Genomic DNA, 24,744 nt, shown 5'->3' on the forward strand with positions numbered 1-24,744 from the left:
GGAAACTGTGTCCCCACCAAGCACCTAGACTCCAGGTCTCCCCCCACCACCTTCATGGCCAAATGACCTGGAAGGATGCACCACCCCCGTGTCCATCTCCTCCCTGCCCACTGGCTGACCCAGTGCTCCACACATCACCCTGTCCCTTACTGAATGGCGGTGCCCAAGGGGGTCTTCTCTGGCCTCTGCTCACCCTGCAGCATCTCACGGCCCCATGACCATCTGAACACTGATGCTCCCCATCTCTGTCCCGCCCAGCCCTCCCGCTCCTGTACTCCAGGATCAGATGCCCAATGTCCACCTAACCTCCCCACTTGGATGTCACACAGGCCCTTCAGAGGCATGTTCAAGTCCAACTCCTGACTCCTGCCCACAAGCCTGGCCCCCTTCCGGCGGCTTCTCTTCATCCATCCAAGCACCTAAGCCAGCCAGGAGTTGGTCTGGGTTCCCTGCATCTTTCCCGCCACGGTCTCTCCACTGTCCCCCAGCCCCAGCCAATCACCAAGTCTGGTTGTTTGACCCCTTTCATAGTTCTCACATGGGCTTCCTGCAAAGCTCAGTCAGTAAAGAATCTGCCTGCAATGCAGGAGACCCAGGTTCAATTCCTAGGTTGGGAAGATCCCCTGGAGAAGGAAAGGGCAACCCACTCCAGCATTCTTGCCTGGAGAATCCCACGGACAGAGGAGCCTGGCGGACTGCAGTCTGTGAGGTTGCAAGAGTCAGACATGACTGAGCAACTATACCACCACCACCACCATGGTTCTCACATCTGTTCTTTCCAACACCACCAAGCCCTTCACAACCCAAGCTGGCATCCTCTCTTGGTCATAGGAAAGCACTCAGCTCACCAGTTCTCCCCACAACCCTGCTCCTAGCCTCCCCTCAATCTGGTCTTCACCCTGTGGCCAGTTTGGTCCTTGTCACATGCAAACCTGAGTGCATCTGTGCCCGTTGGGCACCCTCCCATGGACCCCATTGCCCTCAGCTTTCCATGACTTACCCCACCGACCTCTCCCACCTCAACTTCCTCATCTCCCTCCATGTCTCTGCTTCAAACCCCACCCTCCATCCAGACTCACATCTGGGGCTGCAAGCATGTCTCCCCCAGGATTCTTTGTCTCCCCAGCCCTCTCCAGTCTAGCCTGCTCCATCTAACTCTTACTCCAGGTCCTAGTTTAACTGCTGCTACTTCTGGGAAGTCTTCCCAGACCACCCTTGTTCCCACTCAGAAAATGTTAGATGGCCCCACAATCTCACAGCACCTGGTATGTTTCCTGGTGTGTTTCCTCTATTCCAGCACTCGTGACACTTCATACTAATGGCTTTTTTTCCGTTTTCTGGCCATTCTACACAGCATGTTGGATCCTAGTTCCCCCACCGGGTAGTGAACCCAGGCCCCGTGCACTGGAAGTGTGGATTCCTAACCACTGGACCACCAGGGAAGTCCCTATACAAATTGCTCTTTAACTTATTCATCTCCCACAAGAGCACAGATTCTCTGCATCAGTCAGCAGGGACCTGACTTCCTGTCTCACTAGTACCTCGAACAGTGCCAGGCCCCTGCTAAGCAGCTGGTGAAAACTACAGGAAGAAAGAATGAACAGGAGGCACTGGGGCTTTCCATACTGCTCATTTGACTCTTACAAGCATCCTTTAAGGGAGGTTTACTCTTAGTCTCATTTTACAGGTGAGAAAATGGAAGTAACTTGCCCCAAGTCACACAGCCAGCGAATAGAAAGCAGAAAGTTGGACCCTGCTTTCACACCAAAGCCCATTCGGGCAACCATCCCTCCACCCCTCTGACCACCCCGCCCCCATCCCTCACCCCACAGGAGACCAGGGAGAGCCCGGTCAAGGCCAAGAACTGGCTGGGAACTGGCGCTGGTTACCTGGAAGCAGGTGGGGCCCGGCCTCCCCGCGGGTATATCTGACTGGTAGAACACTTTGAGTTCTGGAGTCAGGGCAATGACGGTCTTGATCACCAAGGAGATGATATCGGACCAGATCTTTTTGATGTCAACACCCTTGGAGGACAACCTATAGAGAATGCTAGAAAAAGTCCTTTTGCTGCCCGTGCTAGTACTGTCCGAATGGACGAAGTTCCCACTGTGGACGTTCAGGGAGTAGTTGGTCAAATGCATGAAGATGTGGTGCAGGTTTTTGGGGTTGGGCTCCTGGTACGGCTCCGTACAAAACCGAGAGAGTCCGTCTTTGGCTATGTAGATCTCTAAGGGCTCTAGAGACTTTAGCAGGACGTACAGACGGATGTCGAACTTGAGTTTGTCGATGAGGAGGGGCTTGCAGATGTACTCCTGGACCACCGCCGGCCTGCTCTGGAGCGTCCCTGACAGGCGGATGTCACTGGGGTCTTTGATGAGGTAGATTCCGTCACCCTGACAACCACTGTCAGGTTTCACAATAAAAGTGGGCTTCCAGGAGGGGTCCCCATCTTTCACCATTCGAACCTGGAGGGAGAAAAAGGATGGTTAGCACCATATTCCTGTCCCCTCTGGTCCCCGAGACACAGCAGGACCTTGGCAAATGGTGAATGAGTGCAGAATGACCCCACCTATGTAAGGACTCACTCAGCACCTGCCAGAGGTAACTCTGTGCCAGGCACTGAGACAGTGACCCCCAAATGGCCCCCGATCTTGTTCCTTTCAATGCGGCCAGTTTGCAATCATGAGACCGGGGTTCCAACCCCAGGTATTGGCTGGTTATTAGCTATCACCCTGCGCAAGTCCTGATAGCTCAGTTGGTAAAGAATCCACCTGCAATGCAGGGGACCTGGGTTCGATCCCTGGGTTGGGAGGATCTGCTAGAGAAGGGATAGGCTACCCATTCCAGTATTCTCGGGCTTCCCTAGTGGCTCAGCTAGTAAAGAACCCACCTGAAATGCAGGGGACCTGGGTTCGATCCCTAGGTTGGGAGGATCTGCTGGAGAAGGGATAGGCTACCCATTACAGTATTCTGGCCTGGAGAATTCCATGGACTGTATAGTCCATGAGGTCGCAAAGAGTCGGACATGACTGAGTGACCTTCACTTCACTTATGTGTGGGGACTATTTGAGGCACTTTACAGAAGTTATTTCATCCAGCCCTCGCAGAACATACGGTTGTTCCCTTTTCATAATATAGGAAACAGGGAACGCAGGCCTGGAAGTCAGACTGTCTGGGCTCAGATCCCCGCCCTGCTACTTCCTGTGTGACCCCATGCAAGTTACATAAATTATCTGTGTCTTTTCCGTCTGTAAAATAGGAGCAAGATTGTTCTGAGGATTAAATGAGAACACATGCAAAAGCTGAAGCCCACTGAAGCTGACACATAAAAGGCAGCCATAAAGCCTAGGTGTTGCTGGTTGTGTTTGTTTGGTTGGTTTTTTTTTTTTTTGAAACTTTATAAGAAACTCCAAAGTCTTTATTTAAAGCGATTATAGTGTTGCTGTTTTTTTTTAAAGATGAAGTAACTTTCTGGCAGACTGAGGGGCAGAACCGGGATTGAAACCAGATCAAGGGCTCTGAGGTGTGTGCACCGTCCTCTGTACTTCCACGTCTCAGTCTCCTCGTTCTAAAAACGGGGATATAAAACCTTCCCCCTCCCCGGATCACTGTAAAGAGGAAATAAACTGAAATGTGCACAGGGCGGAACGCGCCACTACAGCGAGCTCGCGCACGGGAACCATTGGTTTCAGCTTCTGTGTCTCTCATTAGGTTCATCTGGTAGACTCACTCAATCCTTTGATCTGTTGAGACCTTTTGAAACTAGATTCCGTCATCCTAAGATGTGCTCTCCTCCCAGCTCCAGGTCAGCAGGACACCCACATAATTACCTGGGGCGCTTGACCGGCTCAGACACTCAGCCTGACTCTGCACCACTCACACACACCCAGTTTCCCCCAGACACTTGTCTGATCCTTGAGAGGTTTTCTCTAGGGGAGGGGAGCTGGAGGAAATTTAAAGGTGGATCTGGTTTTCCGTTGTTGCTGTTGTTTTTAAGTTTTTAATGCCTAAAAAAAAAAAAATTTTTTTTAATGTGGACCACTTTTAGTCGTTATTGAAATTGTCACACTATTGCCTCTGGGTTTTTATTTATTTGTGGCTTTGCTGGGTCTTCGTTGCTGCCCACGGGCTTTTCTCTAGCTGTGGTGATCGGGGGCTACTCTGTTGAAGTATGTGGGCTTCTCATTGCAGTGGCTTCTCTTGCTGTGGAGCACTGGCTCGAGCGTGAGGGCTTCAGTAGTTGCAGTGTGTGGGCTCAGCAGTCGTGGTTCTTGGGCTCTAGAGCACAAAGTTAGAAGTTGTGAGGCACGGGCTTAGTTGTTCTGAGGTATGTGGGATCTTCCCAGATCAGGGATTGAACCCATGTTACTTGCATTGGCAGGCGGATGCTTTACCACTGAGCTACCAGGTAAGCCCCCTTCCTCTAGTTTATCCTTTGGTTTTTTTTTTTTTTTAGCTGCAAGGCATGTGGGATCTGCATTCCCTGATCAGGAATTGAACTGGTATCCCCTGCATTGGAAGGCGAAGTCTTAACCACTGGACCGCCAGAGAAGCCCCTTACTCTCTGCAGCTTCTGCCTTGAAAGAGCCCGAGAGAGAGCTTTCCTTCCTTGCTGAACCTTAACAGAGCTGAGCCGGCGTGCCCCAGCGCTGGACTTGCCTGGCCGCACACCTTTGCTGCATAAGCCCAACCCAGGACATCTGTGCTCTGGGTTTTACTTATCTCTCTGACCACCCTATATTTCTAAGTGAAGCTTTTGCCAATTCCTTGGGCGCTATCAGTTACCCCGGGCTTGTAAAAGATCGTTAACAATGGAGGAAACACTTAAAGCCTTAATAATGGTCCACATCCATTGTTTCCCCTCGTCAGCAGGATTTGAGGATGGAACTTCACGGGAGATCAATGCCGGCCTCCCAGGGCCCTCCACCTAGCCTCCCTCGCAACAGTGACCTTGACGCTTATGTAGTTATTTAATATTCATCTGAAGCATTCATACGTTTGGCCCTTTACAGTAAATATAAGCGTACAGGAGAAATGGCAGTTATGGATCAAGAAGTGAAAAATGTCAGGTTTGCACTAATGGGTAATTTTTCCCTCTGGAAAGCTTTTGCTATGCTGAAGATACTAACAGTTCAATATATTATTGGCCACAATATTTTCTCCTTTGAATTCACTGTATATGCCTTAAATAAATTAAACTACATGGTCAATAGTCTCTGTCATTCACTGCATTACTGAATATTTCTTCTGCTCTTTGCCAGGGTAGTACCATACAAATCAAGATTATTAATACCAACAGGATCATGGAACCTTTAGAACTGGAACAATCCTCGGAGATCAATGGCACACAATCCTCTCATAATTCAAACGGAGCAGTGGAGGCTCAGAGAGGTGACATGAGTGGCCTTGGGTCCCCTAACTGGCTATGGGGACGGTTAGGATGAGAACTGGGGCACCCCACGTGGTGCAAGTGCTTAAGAACACCCCAACCAATGCAGAAGAACTAAGAGACGTGGGTTCTATTCCTGGGTCAGAAAGATCCCCTGGAGTAGGAAATGGCAACCCACTCCAGTATTCTTGCCTGCAGAATCCCATGGACAGAGGAGCCTGGCGGGATACAGTCCATGGGGTCGCACAGAGTCGGATACCACTGATGCCACTTAGCACACACACACGGGATGAGAACTGAAGCCTTCTGACCTCACAGCAAGTTCTCTGTGCCATCTTTATCTCTGACAAAATAAAAAAGGTCTCTTTTTCCCTGAATGCTATTGGAAAGATTCTCTTAATATGGCCACACACTGAAGAGTTTGGCCTCTGAGCTTGTCCTTCTTGGAACTGTCATCATAGATCCTGAGTTTGCCAGGCCTGCCTCAGTTCCAGATCTTCTGTCTGGGCTCCTGGCTTGCTCCAGTATAGGCACTATTTATGGGAAAGCTTCATAGCTGTTCTGAATGTCATTCCCCAAGCCACCAGGCCCCTTCAGTAACTTCTATTTTAAAAAGAGAAAAAAATTCTAGAAGTCACATTCACTTTCCTCAGAGGTTTTACTCAAAGGTGACCTCTTCCCCCCAGTTATTAAAGTTATTAAAGAACGAACGCATTGGTTCTTAGCAAGAAGTCACGGACCAGAATCTAAAGATAGTCTATATAACTAGGCCCCAGGCCCAGAAATTCTGACTTAACAGATCTGGGATGAGACCTGAGCATATACGTATTTGAGAAAAAGCATGACAGGTAATTCTGGTGTTCACTCCATTTGAGAATCACTGGGCTAACATGAATTAAATAAAAATGCAATCTGGACCCCACATACTGAATGAAGTTTTACGCATTAATGCTAGCCAGAATATGAGAAAAACTTGCACTTGGGCTACAGCTGACGGTATCACCAGTTTCACCCACACATGCCCTTGCATGTGAAATTCATTATCTTGTAACTGTGCACAGAGAACCGAGAGAGCTGTGCAGAGGACCCGGAGACCAGATTGCCAGGCACTCGCTGGCGCTATTGAAAATTGTTATGTCTTTTACTGCCCCCTAGTGGATATTTAAGAAATGTGACCGGGAAAGACTCACCCCCCCGACCCCCGGCCCCCCATTCAAAATGTGACTCTTGTCATTTGGCCACCTGGTGCAAAGAACTAACTCATTAGAAAAGACCCTGATACTGGGAAAGATTGAGGGCAGGAGGAGAAGGGGACAACAGAGGATGAGATGGTTGGATGGCATCACCAACTCAACGGACATGAATTTGAGTAAATTCCAGGAGGTGGAGATGGACAGGGTGCTGCAGTCCATGGGGTCACAAAGAATTGGACACAACTTAGCTACTGAATAACAACAACAAAAGCACTCTACAAAATGCTAAGGGTCGATCCCTGGGTCGTGAAGATCCCCTGGAGAAGGAAATGGCAACCAGTATTCTTGCCTGGAGAATCCCATGGACAGAGGAGCCTGGTGGGTTATGGTCTACAGGATCACACAGAGTCAGACACGACTGGAGCAACTTAGGATCCACACACACAGTCTTAAAGAAGCACCACAAAAATCTCTCTCTGCAGTACTGTCAAGGTAAGCTCATACTTTGAATGAATAGAATCTCGAGAACGCCATGGTTAGCCAAGGTCATGCTCAGTTCTCACGCTGTCTGTCCCTTACAAACACTTCAGGTGTTCTCCTTAATACACAGATTGTTAAAAAGTCTCCCTCAATTAAAATCCTCTGTCTGTATAAAACTTTTAGAATTATGGGCAACATGAGTATGAAATACAGGAGATACATACCAGGTAAAATTAGTGACGTTTGTATTCTTCAAGGTGGTTTTTTGTTGCTGTTGTTCTTTTCCAAACTTACCATTAAAAAAAAATACCAGTAGCAGCAAGTGTCTCTGAATATATTTTCATAAAGGATAGCTCTTGGCAAACAGATGTTTGTACGCCCATGTCCATAGCAGCTTTATTGTCACTAGCCAAAACGTGGGAGAAACCTGAGTGTCCATCAACAGATGAATGGATAAACAAAATGTGGTATGTACATACCGTCAAGTATAATTCGGCTATAAACAGGAAGGAAATTCTGACATACACTACAATGAAACTTGAAGACATTGTGCCAAGTGAAATAAGCCATCACACTAAAGGAAAAAATACTATATGGTTCCACTTGTATGAGGTACCTGTATGCTATGCATGATAAATGGCTTCAGTCGTGTCCAACCCTTCGTGACCCCATGGACTGTAGCCCGCCAGGCTCCTCTGTCCATGGGATTCTCCAGGCAAGAATACTGGAGTGGGTTGCCATGCCCTCCTCCAGGGGATCTTCCCGACTCAGGGATGGAACCTGAGTCTCTTATGTCTCCTGCGATGGCAGGCGGGTTCTTTACCACTAGGGCCACCTGAATCAGGTATCTAGAGCAATCAAATTCAGAGAGACAGAAAGTTGAAAGGTGGTTACCAAAGACTGGGAAGGGGGAGGACTGGGGAGTGACTGTGTGATGTATACAGTTTCAGTTTGGGAAGACGACAAAAGTTCTGTAGATAGATGATGGTTACAGCTATACAATAATATGAATATATTTAACACCACTGAACTGCACACTTTAAACTGGCTAAGATGGTAAATTTTATGTTACACGTGTATTACCACTTTGAGTTAAAATTTTTTCATTGAAAAAAAAAAAAGGGAATAGTTTTCGGTGAGTTAGAAAGAGTACTGAAGTGAAAAACAGAAAATCTGGATTCCAGTCCCAGTTTGGTTAGGAAACATCTGACTGCGTGACCGTAAGAAAGTCACCTGACCTCCTAGACTCTGTTGTACTCACCTATACAATAAAGGGGGTCACACTGAGGTCCCTGGCTCCCGCCAGCTAACGGGTTCTGAACAATGATTTATCTTGACATCACCCAGCGGAAGGCTGTGTTACAAACACGCGAGTGATGTGAATCAGAGGAGGAGGGCTGAGGCAGGGCTGCGGTGATCAGCGCACAGGGATGATCTACGGGATCATGAGCCCCCCCACCCCACCCCGGATGGGAGATTTGTGATGCACTTGAAGGAGTCGGCAGGGCAGCGGGGGCACTCAGGCTAAACTATTTCGAGAGAGAAATTCAGCCACCGGAATACCAAGCCACAAAACATTATTAGCAGTGAGGGGGCAGGTAAGGGGACAACTGCCGAAGAAATACTGTGTCTGCGATAGCGGGGACGTCAAAGCCAGTGACAGCGGTCCTCTGTCACTCGGGTGAATTTGCATCCAATCTTAGCAACCGAGACCCCTGGTGTCGCAGGCACAGGGAGCAGCTTGGCAGCGAAAAACAAGACTCTGGTAGACAAGCAGATGTTATACAGTACATGTCGGGCAGGGGCAGGGAGCAGCCCCTCCCGGTCTCAGCCAATCCATCCTCATGTGGCCAGGGGCAGGGATGGGGGGTGAGGGGGGAAGGAGGGGTGCAAATTCCTCCTCCCAGTGTACCATGTACCAGGCAATTTCTGAGTCAGGAGAGGAGGCGGTGGTCTGCAGCTAGGTTACTGAGGGCCAGGCAGGAAGGGGCATGGTGGAAGGCAGCCAGGTAAGGCCCAGGGGAAGAACAGGCAGAGTGCTGTAGCAGTGGAGTTTTGAGAAGGCAGGAGACAGCAGGATTCATTCCAGACTCCAAACACCTTGTGTTTCTACATGATCTGTAGGCAACCAGTGGGTTTTAAACTGCTGGGTGACCTAGAACACACATCACTCTGGCATCTGAGGGGGGATGCTTTGATGGGGACAAGATTAGATGCAGGAAGATATGGGGCTATCCAAGGCCCAAGGGGCTGAGCTGGGCAGTGGCGATGGGATTGGGATGCAGAAATGGGACAGAGGTGGATTCAGGGGCAGCTGGTGGCTGGATGGAGGTGAAGGGGTGGAGGGCTGGTGCCACTTACAGATTTACGGGGAACTCAGGAACAGGAGTGGGTCCTGGTGGGGAGGGGGGTGAGGAGTTCATCTCATTGACTGACTTATCCATTGAGCACCTGCAGCCACAAAGCCAATTTAAGATTTTCTATCACCTCCTCCATAAGCCCCTCACTATTCATCAGAACAGGACCACATTGTTCAATATTTCATGCAGATGATTAATATTGATATAGCAACTCTCCTGGCATTAGCAAAAATAAGAACTGCTGGCTGGCTGGCCTGAGACACCAATTTTAAACTCAGATGGGGAACATCTTGAACTGGAGGAAGAGAATCCAAAGAAACTGCTCAGCCTAGCAGTTACTGGGAGTGGGGGTACTCTTACCACACCTGTCAAACATCTTCCCACTCCCTCGCTTTTGAAGAGATATAATCAACAAACTGTGGAACATTCTTAAAGAGATGGGAATACCAGACCACCTTACCTGCCTCCTGAGAAATCTGTATGCAGGTCAAGAAGCAACAGTTAGAACTGGACATGGAACAGGCTGGTTCCAAATTGGGAAAGGAGTACATCAAGGCTGTATATTGTCACCCTGATTATTTAACTTATATGCAGAGTACATTATGCAAAATGCCAGGCTGGATGTAGCACAAACTGGAATCAAGATTGCCGGGAGAAATATCAATAACCTCAGATACACAGATGACACCACCCTTATGGCAGAAAGTGAAGAGGAACTAAAAAGCCTCTTGATGAAAGTAAAAGAGGAAAGTGAAAAAGTTGGCTTAAAACTTAACATTCAGAAAACTAAGATCATGACACCTGGTCCCATCACTTCATGGGAAATAGATGGGGAAACAATGGAAACAGTGACAGGCTTTATTTTTGGAGGGGCTCCAAAATCACTGCAGATGGTGACTGCAGCCATGAAATTAAAAGATGTTTGCTCCTTGGAAGAAAAGCTATGACCACCCTAGGCAGAATATTAAAACACAGAGACATTACTTTGCTGACAAAAGTCCATCTGGTCAAAGCTATGGTTTTTCCAGTAGTCATGTATGGATGTGAGAGTTGGGCCATAAAGAAAGCTGAGTGCCAAAGAATTGATGCTTTTGAACTGTGGTGTTGGAGAAGACTCTTGAGAGTCCTTTGGAGCGCAAGGAGATCCAACCAGTCAATCCTAAAAGAAATCAGTCCTGAATATTCATTGAAGGACTGATATTGAAGCTGAAACTCCAATACTTTGGCCACCTGATGCGAATAACTGACTCATTGGGAAAGACCCTGATGCTGGGCAAGATTGAAGGCAGGAGGAGAAGGTGACAACAGAGGATGAGATGGTTGGGTGGCATCACCGACTCGATGGACATGAGTTTGAGCAAGCTCCAGGAGTTGGTGATGGACAGGGAAGCCTGGCATGCTGCAGTGCATGGGATCGCAAAATGTTGGACACGACTGAGCAACTGAACTGACTGACTGAATTGAGAAAAACCTAAATGGTAAGACAAAACAAACAACAACAACCAAAAAAAGAAAAGCCTGTTGGTTTTGATCACTGATGAGTGTTTGGGGTTTACTTGAACAGCTTAAAAGAAATAATATGAATTATTCCCAAGGATGTACAGCTGACCACTCCCATGCAACTCCTTAAAATGGAGTGGCTTAAAAGACCCTCCTCCCTGGGCAGAACTGCTCCTGGCATCTGAGCAGCCTCACTTCCTGCCCCTCCTGCTCTGCCCATCCCTCTTCCACACCTCTAATCCTTACCTCTAAGTCTTCCTCCCCCTTCTTCGATGGCAGGGCTCCTGCTCAGCACCAAAGGCCCAGCTCAAAGGATCCCTCTGAGAATCCTTTCCTGCCCTAGGAGCCTCCAGGCAGAATGTCCCTTGCGTCTGTCCTCTGTGCTCCTATGGTTGTGACCTCTAACCCGTCTCCAGCACGTCTCCATCACACTGTAACGCAACTGCCTGTGTGCCTTTTAAGTCTAGAGCTATGGTGTTCGATAGTTGCATCTTTAAGTCTATCGTGGGAGCTAAGAACACAGACTCTGCCTGCAGTGCTCCAAAGCCCAGCGCGCTGCCCTTTCCTAGCTGTGGAACCCTCGACAGTTTTTTGACCGCTCTGTGCCTCAGTTTGCTCAGCTGGCAAATGGGAGTAACAGCAGCGCCTCCGCCATGGGGCAGTTGAGGGGATTCCACAAGTTAAAGCGTGTGACTTACCCGGGCTAACATATGGTGGGCTATTATTGTTATTTATCGTGTTCTCTCTCCCACGAGCTCATTGAGGATCAAGACCACGTCTTATTTTCCTCACTAATCCCAGAATGTAGCACCATGGGTGCTCAAGAAACATTTTCTGAAGTGAAATTATTAGGAAGCTTGATTTCAATGGCATTTATGAGCCCCAGGGACATTAGTTAATAGGTATCTAGTTGACAGATTGCCAGATAAACCAGCTTCTCCGGAAAGAAACAAGATTATTCTAGTAAGAAAGAAAGAAAATAAAGGGGAAACAGCTATTTGTAGAACCCATGCCCTGTGCTCTTTGCTTTATAGCCATGATCTCCTGAATCCTCACAACCCACAAGGAAACTGAGGTTCAGAGAGGTGGAGACCCAGAGCTGCCGCCACACAGCCAAGTCTAAAGTCTGAGATCTTTCCGTGACAACCACGTCCTTTGGGAAAACTCCAAGCAGTTGAATGTTTGGTTTAATAGGTAAAGTGAGGAAAGAGAGAGGTTGTGGGACTGGAAAGTGACATTGTGTGATAATTGACAAAGTGTCAGCCCAGCTGACAGGGCCTTGCTGGAGCCCCCATGGTAAGAAGAGGCCTTTTCCACAGCCCAGAGCCCCCTTGAGCCTTCACGGCCTGCCTCCACCCCCAGAGAGGAACCATCACACACACACACACACACACACACACACACATACACACATATACTTTACAAACAAGAAACCAGGGACTTGCCCAGGGCCATACAGCCAGTGCTTGAGGCAGAACTAAAACAGAAAGCCTCCAGATTTCAACCCAAAGTTCTTTCTACCCTAATGGATTCAGCACCTGAAGAGGTCTTTGGGAAGGGACCTTGGGTGTATGTACGGCTGAGTCCCTTCGCTGTTCACCTGAAACCATCCCAAGGTTATCTGTTAATAGGCCATATTCCAAAACAAAATAAAAAGTCAAAAAAAAGAAAAAGAAAAAGAGAGAGAGAGACCTTAGGAGTAAGTCCTCTCTCTTCGCTCTGAATAGTAACATCACGTTTGTTTGGTATTAATAATAAATTTCACTGCTTTCCAGGCAGACCACCTTATTGAAGCCTTGAATCTCCATCCTGGGGAGAACGAGAAAATTGAGGACCAGAGACTCAAGCCTGAAGCCAGCAGTCACCCAGCAAGAAGGCAGAGGCAGCAGCCCTGGCTCCCCTGCCCTTTCTTTTGAGGATGGTGTCCCATTTACCTGGGAGGCAGACACAGCATCCCTGGACTGCAAAGGAGGATAGAGCACTTCTGCTCACAAGACAGGATCCTCTCCATCAGCTTTCCCCCAAACCCAGCTTGTTGTCAACGCAATTTAACGGATCCCACTTTTAGTGAACAGCAACTTTATGTGGGCCGTAATCTATCCATCATTAGCAAGCAATCAGAAAGCCACTCTGGATAGAACACACCTGGGACTATAAAACCTGCTTAATAGAAAGGAACCAGTCATTTTGTGAAACTGCCCATTTTCCTCTCAGGTCCGCCCACAGCATCCAACTCCTTACTGCTGGAGCTAAGTGGGGGGCAGTGGGGGGCGAATACAGGGACAGCCAGCTCGCTGCCTGGCCTCCCCACCCGCTCCCCGCCACTCTCATCCCCCCGGCATGGGGGGCTCTAACCAGGCTGGCCGAGGATGAGCCTATGGGACTTGGGGGTCCCTGAGCCCACGGGGGCCCCCAGGCTGCCTGACCTTCACCTCCGCTGGGTCCCTGGGGCTTGAGTGTCTGTGGGGAGCGGCAGAGCCCAGGTCATGGGCTCGCGTCTCCGAGCCACCGCTGAGCTGGACGGCCCTGGCCAAGCTCCTCAACCTGTCTGCATCCAGCGTCCTTACCCATAAATCTGGAAGAACAGGGCCTGCTTCCTACAACCACTGTGAGGATTAAACAGTGTCTTGCCTTCGTACTTAACACAGTATCATTTTTTGTTATTTCACTTGACTTCAATGTTATTATTCTGCCTCCATATTCTGATCACCCTTCTGATTCCCATCTCATCCCTGACCTTCTGGGCTGGAGTCTGAACGATTGCGGGCGCCGTGCACCGCGCTGCCCCTGGTGACCTGTCTCTGACCCTCAGCTGTTGGCTGTTCCCCTTGGACGGCAGCCTCACATTCCCATGCTCCTGTGTGGGTCACCCCTGGCCTCACTGGCCTTACCCCTCCCCATTTCCTCTCTTCCCCACAGTTTCTGACTGAGATTCCAGAAGCATTCCAGCTGGTCCCACCTGGAATGTACCACCCTGGGTTGCTGAGTAAGCGCCCCCTGCCATCTAAACACATTTCTCCAGTACTGAGGGTTTCCTGCTAAAGAATGGACTGAATAATCTTGAGCTTACTTCCAGATACAGACGGGACGAGGTCATCATCAGAAGGGCCTCAGGCCACCAGCCCTAGCTTTTCCTCCTTCCCAGCACCATAGTCCTGATGTCTGCCCCTGGCGTTCTTGCCACACTTTACACTGAACTTTAAAAAAATGCAAGAAGATCAATGACTCATTTTACAACACTGAGACCATGTCCTCCCTCCGATGTTTCAGCTCTTCAGGCTAAAACAGCACTGCTGTTTGCAGGACTGATTAGCGCCAAGCTTCAGGCTAGACTCATCGGGATGTATCCATGAGATCCAAGCCTACAAATGGGCAATGATATTTTCACTTTTATATTTTGTAACCAGAGGTCTCCCCTACACGCTCCAAGACCCTCAAAAAAAAAAGGCTGAGTTAACTCAACCGCTCATTCCTCCAGGGCAGAGAACTTGACTCCTACCTCTCTAGGTTCTCCTGCCCCGTCCTGTCCCCACCCAGAAGGGAACTTCTTTGGAACCCGACTCACCCTCTCACTTTGTTCACCGCGGTTCTGTTTGGTCCGGGATCACAGGAAACAGGACTTTAAATGCCCACGCTGGGTGATCTCTGCTGTGCCCAGGACTTCCATTCCATACGTCCTGGATGCAGGTGACTCCTGGCTTTCTGTCCGTGGGCTCCAGCCCCATAGAATTAGACATCTCCACGGGCATCACAAATTCCATGTGGCCAATACCAACCCTTTGTCTCTCTCCTCACATCTACGCCTGCTGTGCTTCCTGCATCAGTAAGTGGTACCGTGTCCCCTAGCTGGAAACCTGGGAGTCACCCTAGCACCTACCTTCCTCCACATTCCCCATCCCATGTAGTCCCCCAACTCTGACTCCTTTACACATCATTCAGACCTCAGCGCCTCTCGAATTCCTCACCTGTAATACTGGAAGAGCTTCCTAAGTCACCTGAGGCCCGGCAAAACAGGCTCCGTCCTGAGTGGTCCCGTGTATGCTCTTCAGTCCTTACAAGCAACCCCATGAGTCAGGCATTAAAGGGTAAGGAAATTGCTATTTTTATAGGTCAAAAACAGCCATATGGATTATCAGCAATTTCATACGGTCCAAACTAATATTAATGCAATTATTGCCCCCCTATTACAGGTGAGGAAACTGGGACTTAAAGGGTAAGTTATTTCCCCAAGGTCAAAGAGGTTGTACCCTGGGGGGCTCAGGATCTGAACCCAGGTGTGGGTTCACATCCCCAAAGGCTATCCTTCTCTCTGCTAAACTGTACCATCTTGCAGGATTCATATATCAGTTCCTAGAGGAAAGCTCACCACTTCACATTTTAAAATATAATTAATAATAATATATTAATGACTACCACATTGGGCTTTCCAGATGGCTCAGTGGTAAGGAATCTGCCTGCAATGCAGGAGACAAGGTTTCAATCCCTGGGTTGGGAAGATCCCCTGGAGAAGGAAGTGGCAACCCACTCCAGTATTCTTGCCTGGAGAATCCCATGGACAGAGAAGCCTGGCGGGCTACAGTCCATGGGGTTGCAAAGAGTTGGACATGACTTAGCAACTAAAGAAAAACAACAACAAACGACCATTTATGAGCACTTACTATATGCCTTACATTAATTATTTTACCTAATTTCACAACCATGCTATGAGAAATCTATGGATATTGAATTTTCTGTTTGGTTTATTTTTTTATCTTTTTGTGTTCTTGGGCAAAACATCTACGTTCTCTGCTTCATTTTCCTCAAGAATGTGATGGGGATAATATATTTACCCCATCCATATGATGGGGATGTTTTGAGGACTGAATGAGTTCATGCATGTGAAGGTGTCTTAAAATATGGTGCTGGACATATACTGAATGTCACATGCATGGGCATGCTCAATTGTGTCTGACTTTTTGTGTCTCCATAGACTCTACACTGCCAGGCTCCTCTGTCTATGGGACTTTCCTGGCAAGAATACTGGAGGGGGTTGCCATTTCCTCCTCCAGGGCATCTTCCTGGATCAAACTCACATCTCCTGAGTCTCCAGCATTGCGGGCAGATTCTTTACCACTATGCTACCGAGGAAGCCCTAAGTGCTATGCAAGTATTCGTTATTACTATTTTTAAGAGGGTAAGACGATCAAATTTTCAGTTTATGAGCTATTGCTTCTTCAGTTCAGTTCAGTCGCTCATTAGTGTCTGACTCTTTGTGACCCCATGGACTGCAGCACACCAGGCCTCCCTGTCCATCACCAACTCCCGGAGCTTACTCAAACTCACATCCATCATGTTGGTGATGCCATCCAACAATCTCATCCTCTGTCATCCCCTTCTCCTCCCACCTTCAATCTTTCCCAGCATGAGGGTCTTTTCCAATGAGTCGGTTCTTCACATTGGGTGGCCAGAGTATTGGAGCTTCAGCTTCAGCATCAGTCCTTCCAGTGAATATTCAGGACTGATTTCCTTTAGGATGGACTGGTTGGATCTCTTGCAGTCCAAGGACTCTCAAGAGTCTTCTCCAACACCACAGTTCAAAAGTATCAATTCTTTGGCACTCAGCCTTCTTTACAGTCCAACTGTTACATCCATACATGACTACTGGAAACACTATAGGCTTATAAGCTTTTTAAAAATTAAAACACAATCACATGCAACATTATATTGGGCTTCCCAGGTGGCTCTAGTGGTAATGAACTCGCCTGCCAGTGCAAGAGACGGAGGAGATGCAGTTTCCATCCCTGGGTCGGGAAGATCCCCTGGAGGAGGGCATGGCAACCCACTCCAGTATTCTTACCTAGAGAATCCCATGGGCAAAGCAGCCTGGCGGGCTACAGTCCATTGGGTCTCAAAGAGTCAGACATGACTGAAGCGACTTAGCATGCACGCACAACAGTGTATTAGCTTCCAGGTAGTACAGCATAAGTTAAGTCTTTGTCATTCAGTCGTGTCTGACACTTTGCCACCCCATGGACTATAACTTACCAGGCTCCTCTGTCCATGAGACTCTCCAAGCAAGAATACTGGAGTGGGCTGCCATGCCCTCCTCTAGGGGATCTTCCCAACCCAGCGATTGAGCCCAGGTCTCCTGCATTTCAGGCAGATTCTTTTACTGTCTGAGCCACCACATAATGACTTGATATTTGCATATATTGCAAGATGATCACCACAATAAGTCTAGCCAACACCTTCCACCTTACATAATTAAAAAAGTTTTCCCCTTGGGATGAAACTTTTAAGATATACTCTCTCAGCAACTTCTAAATATACAATACATGGCTGAATCCCTTCACCATTCATCTGAAACTGTCACAACATTGTTTGTTAATCAGCTACATGCCAACACAAAATAAAAAGTTTAAAAAATAAAGTAAAAAATAAATATACCATACAGTTTATTCACTACAGTCACCACGCTGTACATTATATCCCTGGGACTTACTTATTTTATAATTGGAAGCTTATACTTTTGACCACCTTCACCCATTTCATCCCAAATATTTTTATTTTTTTGTTTGTTTTAGTCTTTTTAGTATCTTTTGTGTACGTACATGATTGTGTATTGTTAAATAAAAGGCCTATGGTTCAGAGAAGTCAAGAGCCCTGTGAATCACAGTCAGGAAGTGACGTCAAAACATCAGGAGGGAAAAACAGTGAACAGCGAGGGTGGGAGGCAGGGAAGCCTGAGCTGACTCCAGGGACCCGGGCCGTGAGCCTGGGTGCTTGCTTCCCGAAGTCCCGATGGCACGGTGTCTGTCGCTGGGCCCACCGGGCTCGGGGTGGCTGGTTGGCCGTGGACAGCAGTGAGGTGCTGATGCTGCTGGGTGACGGTGCTGACTCCACCGGAAGCGTGCTGAATGGAAACCGACCAAAAAGCCACTCTCCTCTGAGAACCTGGCCTGGCAGCCAAGTGCCTGCCCAGGAAGGCCTGATGATTCACACCAGGAGAGTGAGAAGGAGACCTCCTGCAAGCCCCAGGATTTCAGCCACAGGTTTAAATTTCAAGAAGTGTGATAGTGTTGACATGCAAGGAATTACTTTTACACACCTTTGATCACTCTGCAGCGCTGTGGCATTCTAAGTGAGCCTGATGGTTGGAAGGCAAGCTGGGCAGAGTTTTACAAAGAAACTCCTACTGTGCCCCTAGAGGTCAGCTCCACAAGCCACTTTTCCTTAAATAAATACCATTTCCCTCCCTGCTTTACTTCAGTGGTATACCAGGTGGCCTGGACAACGGGACCTTTGGTTAAGTTCTTGGATGGGCTTCTGGTACTGTTGGCCCAGTGCCCCCTTCCTGACCTTGGTGGGAAACTTCTCTGCTTCCTTCGTGAACCATAGAGGGGTGGTGGAGGTGGGAACAAGCTCCCCTAACTGTTCCCCCAAATCCACCTTCCCCTTGGGGATATCTCACAAGTCACTGTCCCCACCACGGACAGGAGGGGACAGTTTGATCCCCCTTAGTGCTCTGAACCAAGTGTGGGCTCTAACCCTCCTCAGCTCCCCCAAAGCCCAGATGCCACCAGCCTCTCAAAGACTTTATTAATGAGTCAGGGAGAGGAGGAGGGAAATAAACACAAAGACGAGCTAACAGATCATTCTGTTTACAGACACTCTCATCCCAGCATGACAGGGCTCTTCCATGGGCTCTCAGCTGGCAGAAGACAGTGTCTTCTCATGACCTAGGAGCACAGCCAGGTTCCTCAGAGGCTTGGCCAACAGATCCCCTGACGTTGAGGGGGAGAAGACTGCCCTCTCCAGGGGAGGCCTCACCTATGACCCATGAAGTCAGGACAGCTACCCTGCAACCTCAACACGACAGCTTTTCAGGATCTCAGGATACAATCCCATAAACTAAACAGCCCAGAGATTTATGTCTAAGAAATAGTAGGGTTTCTAACACTAGAGCATAAATATCTTCACCCATCAAATGGGGGGTAGAATAAACCTCTCTGGTCCAGGATTTCCCAGACTCCAGTGACCAGGGAACACTTTAAAAATTATAGCGTACTTGGAGAACACCGGAGCAGCTCACATATATTCAGGTTAATAATGTGAACTGACTGTAATTTTTTTTTTTTATTTGGCTGCACCAGGTCCTAGCTGTGGCATATGGGATCTAGTTCCCTGACCAGGGATGGAAACCCAGTCTCCTACATTGGAAGTGTGGAGTCTTAGCCACTAGACCACCAGGGAAGTCCCCCGACTATAATTTCAGTGTATAAGATATGGTGATATGGTGACATTAATTAAGGGTGACAGGAATCAATACGTATTATAACATTAAACATACAACAGTTAATCTGAGAGTCCATCTATTTTTTTGCCTTCGACTTGAATCCAAATAGGCATCATCTCTTGGTCAGTGTTTTGCCTGTATCATTCTGGAAGTACCCCACGGTTATCTAATAAAGGTCAGGAGCAGCAGAGACAAGTCTGAGTGGCTTTACTCTGATGAATCATTTTATTCCAAGCATTAAGCCCTGTCTAAAGATCTAGAAGTCGCTTCAAGCATGTCACACAGTGGGAAGGGAAAGAATAAGAGAAAGACGTGACCATTTCTTGAGCATCTGCTGCCAGGTGCTATGCGGCGTTCTTATTTAACCCTCCATCTCGTGTTCATCGACCAATAGCCCTACAGGGCAGTCCTTGTCTGAATTTCATGGAGATAGTTCAAGGCCACACGTGTAGCTGTGAACGGCACCACTGCAGGTGTGGCCGGCTCCAGGATGCAAGCTCTTCCACGAGACCACTTTGGAAAGGGGAGCGGGGGTATTCAGCCTCAGCCCTCCGTCTCTACTGGTGTAGATACCTGCCTTCCTACTACACTGAAAGTGACGTGAGGACAAGAACTACGCCCAGCATGTTCACCACAATAATCTCAGTGCTGAGTACAATGCCAGAGACCGAGAGCTCAGGAGACATGGGTGCCATTTTGAAATTTCGGAAAGGCTGTCATAGGGTCTATGGGGAACATACATGTTCCACGGGACCACGAGGGGAAAACTTTATCCAGTGGGGGCAGGGACGTAGAAAAGTTTCAACTCACGAGACTTCTCTGGTGGTCCAGTGGTTAAGAACCCACCTTCTGATGCAGGGGACATGAGTTTGATCCCTGATCCTGGAAGATCCCACCTGCCACGGGGCAACTAAGCCCGTGTACCACAACAACTGAGTCTGTGTCCCATCAAAGATCGTACATGCTGCAACTAAGGCCTGACGCAGCCAAAGAAAGAAAGACGCTCCAGAATCAAAACAAAATAAAACTGGAAATAATCCTCTAGTACTTATTAAAAAGAAAATCCACTCCAGTACTCTCGCCTGGAAAATCCCATGGACGGAGGAGCCTGGTGGGCTGCAGTCCATGGGGTCGCTAAGAGTCGGACACGACTGAGTGACTTGACTTTCACTTTTCACTTTCATGCATTGGAGAAGGCAATGGCAACCAACTCCAGTGTTCTTGCCTGGAGAACCCCAGGGACGGGGGAGCCGGGTGGGCTGCAATCGATGGGGTCGCACAGAGTCGGACACGACTGAAGCGACTTAGCAGCAGCAGCAGCAGGAGTGTTTTAAAACCTAGAACAGTCACAAGGTGGCATGAACCGCCTAGAAAAATATCAAATTGCCCATTTCTGAAGATGATAACCTGCCCAGGCACAGAGGGGATTCACCCAGAAGGGTGCAGCGGGAAAGTTCTCTCAAGTCCTTTCCGATCCCTATGGTTCTTTGGAACCAGTTTCTTCAGCTCTAGGCCTAATCAGTATCTCTGATGTGCTGTGTGACTTGGCCAAGTCACCCTCCCTCTCTGGGCCTCAGTTTCCTCACCTGTGCAATGGAGGTCTCTGTCTGCTTGGGGCTACCAGCATTCTCCCTCCACACTCTGATGAACAAGGTTTATGACGAGACTGCCAGCACGATGGGGCTGTGCCCTCAGAGGGCACAGACCCTCCTCCCTCCCACCGACACCCTCCTGCAAGGCAGTGAACTAAGGCTGCTTCCCCACCCAGGCAGAGGATCCGGTCAGGGTCAAACTGTAATGTGTAATGTAGACATAATTCTGGAAACTGTTCGAAAAACTAAACACCTTCAAGCAATATAACAGGATTTGTGTTTGAAGGAAGAGGGATCAAAGTGTTTCTGTTCCATAGAGATGGATCCACGGTTCTCAACGAGGCTGGTGCTGCCACCTAGGGAGGGTTTGGGGAATTTCCAGGAGCGTGTTTGCTGATCACAGTGAGTGCAGTGCACCGGGCAGCTGGGAAGGGAAAGATCTATTTACAGCAAACATGAAAAGAGCTGAGACCCCAGCTCCAGGTCACATCAAACCCAGAGAATTTTCCACACAATTTAAATGGAGCATCAGAATTTTCCAGGGATACAACGTTCATGTAAACAGATGGAAAATTATACTTTGCCCTTTTTTTTGTTTTTTTCCCCTGGGATTTTTGTCAAGAGTTGTTCATTATTTACTGATGACTTGGTGGCTTATGGTATCTGAGTCACCCACACAATGTGCAGTGTTTCCTTATGAAAAATAGCTTGAAATGTCAAAAATTAGGAAATCTCAAATATATATATATATGCGTGTTTGTGTGCTTGGTCACTCAGTCGTGTCCGACTCTTTGTGACCCTATGGATTGTAGCGCACCAGGTTTCTCTGTCCGTGGGATTCTCCAGGCAAGAATACTGGAAACACTGGAGTGGGTTGCCATTTACTACTCCAGGGGATCTTCCTGACTCAGGAATCGAACCTAAGTGTCCTGTGTGCCCTGCATTGGCAGGCAGATTCTTTACCACTGTGCCATCTGGGAAGTCCCATATATACGAATATATACATTATATATATATATATATATATATATAGAGAGAGAGAGAGAGAGAGAGAGAGAGTCCATGGGGTTGCAAAGAGTCAGACACGACTGAGTGACTGAACTGAACTGATATATATATATATATATATATATATATATATATATATGTGTGTGTGTGTGTGTGTGTGTGTGTGTGTGTGTGTGTGTGCGTGTGTGTATACGCATACATACACAGAGGGAGAGCAGGGCAGACAGCGGGTATGTTTAATCAAATTGTCTTATTTTCTTATATCCAAATGTATTCATTGCAGGTAGATCCAAGCATTTGATTACTTCATTGTGTTGTTCAGTGTAATGGTGCCAAGGTATTTACTTATTAAAATGTATGACATATAAAACTTTTCCTTATTTTCTGTTTTAGAGAATTATTTAGGGGGAGTTTGATTGTTTTTTCTATGTGTGTAGGTTGATTGTATTTCATTTCGGGATAGTAAAGGGGATGTCACAAAATATTTTTTATAAAAGGAAAAGGGTGCTATTAGCAGCAAGCACGCTTAGCACTCACCAGAAGAAACCAGGGCTGGCTCCTTGGAGATTTGGATGATTTCAAGGCTGCTGTGGCAGAAACAGAAGAAAAGCCTGCAGGAACATCTTTTTGGGGCAAAAGTAAAAAAAAATTGCCCAAAAGAGTCACAGGGAGGGACTTCCCTGGTGGGGCAGTGGTAAAGAATCTGCCTTCCAATGCAGGGGATGCAGGTTCAATCCCTGGACAGGGAACTAAGATTCGACATGCTGCAGGGCAACTAAGCCTGTGCGCTGCAACTAGAGAAGCCCATGTGCTGCAATAAAGACCCAGCACAACCCCCCCCAAAAAAAGAGAGAGAGAGAGAATCACGGGAACTGCTAAAAGGACACAGGAGTCTACTGGCCAAATCTTGGATAATTTGACCATCGAAATAAATAACAATAGTAAAGGATTGCAATCCATTCAATAAAATAAAATTTCACAAGTCCACACTAATATGCTGCTGCTGCTGCTAAGTCGCTTCAGTCATGTCCAATTCTGTGCGACCCTATCAACGGCAGCCCACCATGCTCCGCCATCCCTGGGATTCTCCAGGCAAAAACACTGGAGTGGGTTGCCATTTCTTTCTCCAATGCATGAAAGTGAAAAGTGAAAGTGAAGTCGCTCAGTCCTGTCCGACTCTTAGCAACCCCATGGACTGCAGCCTACCAGGCTCCTCCATCCATGGGATTTTCCAGGCGAGAGTACTGGAGTGGGTTGCCATTACCTTCTCCAATAGGCTCCATACATAGTTAAATAAATGAAAAGGTCAAGTTCTTCCCTACAGTAGGAACTCCACTAACAAGTGTTAAAGGAATGATGGAATTAGATAATCACCATCTGGCAACCATCACAATAACTGATTCAAGCAAGGATCATTAACAGAGGTTAAAACTAGATTTGAAAGTTTGAGGAGTAATAGCATAGTAGGTAGTCTTAAAGCATCTTCCCACAAGATACATTATTAGAAAGGGGGAAAAGAGTAAATTTTCAGTGGAAATCTGGCAGACACTGCCTTAACCAAACGACTGAAGTTAACATCACCAGTAATAAGACACGCTGACATCATGCACCCCCAGAGATGATACCCCTGCGAAAAACATAGCACTGCTTCTGCACTGGTCCTGCTGAACATGCATATCTCCAGTTTAACCACGAGGAAGCCCTAGACAAAGCCAGATGGAGGGGCAGCCTGCTTACTAACTAACCTGCACTCGTCAAAAATGCCTATGTCATGAAACACACAGAGAGACAAAGAAGCTCTTTCAGCTTCCAGGAGGCCAACCAGATATGACAAAGAGATGGAACGTGCGAAGAGGGAACTTTCTAGTGCTACACAACAGTGGGACGATGGTCCAAACCCACGTAAATTCTGGATGTGATTAGACTAGCTGATAGTGTCGGTTTAATATTCATTTCACAATGTTGATCATTACACTGTGGTCATGTAAGAAAACACTCTTTTATTGAGGAAAGTCATGCAGAAGAGTTTAGGGATAAAGGGACATCAGATATGCAACTTCTTCTCAAAGAGGAGAGGGAGAGAGAGGGAACGTAAATGTGGAAAAATGTTAATATTTGGGATCGAGTGAAGGATGTATGAAAATTCTTTGTATCGTTCTTACAATTTTCCAGTAAGCCTGAAATTCATCAAAATAAGACACTGAACAAAAATAGAAAGGTGCCATTAGGTGCAAGAGGGTAGAGAAACACTGCTGTTAGATCCATCTCAGCCAAAGAAATGCTTGTATCTTACTCTTCTGACGCTTCTAGAAAATGTAGGGGGTAGTTTCAGAAGGAGGGGGGAAGCAGGGGGCCATGTCTGGGTGACAGGAAAGGACAAGAGAGTGATTTTATTAACGAGGCCAGAGACTTCGATTACAGCCCCTTTCTGAACACGAATCTCTCCTTTGCCTCTCCCTTCATTAGGCCTCCTCCAAGAAGCAATTACACAGAAAGGAAGTGGAGCGAAAGAGCAGGAGACATTTTTTTTTTTTCGTTTCTTTGGCGATGAGGAAAGAAGGTACAAGCAAGAGCAATTTTCATAATTTCCCTTTGAAACAGGCTCTGAAGTCAAGACTGACTCCACCATTTTCTTGTAGAAAATTAGACATCTCGACTCAAGTGATGAAGGGGACATCACCCAGAACTTCTGCAGAAAGAAATGAAAGGACAGAAATTGAAGGGTGAGAGATGACCTTTTACTCGCTTTGGGAAGCAGGGTTTTCTTGACCTTTAAAATAGACTCCCAGAAAAATGTTTACCTCTTTCACTTTTTTTTTTTTTTTTTTCTGTAAAGCTTGCCATTAGAGGAGAAAAAAAAAACACATTAAGGCAATGGCGCTCTAATGATCACATGCATCGCAAAATTCCACATAACAGATCAGTATTGCAAAGCAGCAAGATTATA

General features: G+C 47.5%; 1 protein-coding gene across 1 annotated transcript in view; it reads right to left on the reverse strand.

Moving 5' to 3' along the window:
• The window catches only part of TTLL11 (tubulin tyrosine ligase like 11), a 269,041-nt gene that overhangs the window by 167,770 nt on the left and 76,527 nt on the right, over positions 1 to 24,744 (reverse strand). Inside the window, exon 4 of the mRNA XM_027556177.1 lies at positions 1,890 to 2,465. Coding sequence (XP_027411978.1) covers positions 1,890 to 2,465 — 576 coding nt within the window. The remainder of the gene's footprint in view (positions 1 to 1,889; positions 2,466 to 24,744) is intronic.

The sequence above is a fragment of the Bos indicus x Bos taurus genome, chromosome 11, assembly GCF_003369695.1.
Source record: "Bos indicus x Bos taurus breed Angus x Brahman F1 hybrid chromosome 11, Bos_hybrid_MaternalHap_v2.0, whole genome shotgun sequence".
NCBI lineage: Eukaryota > Metazoa > Chordata > Mammalia > Artiodactyla > Bovidae > Bos > Bos indicus x Bos taurus.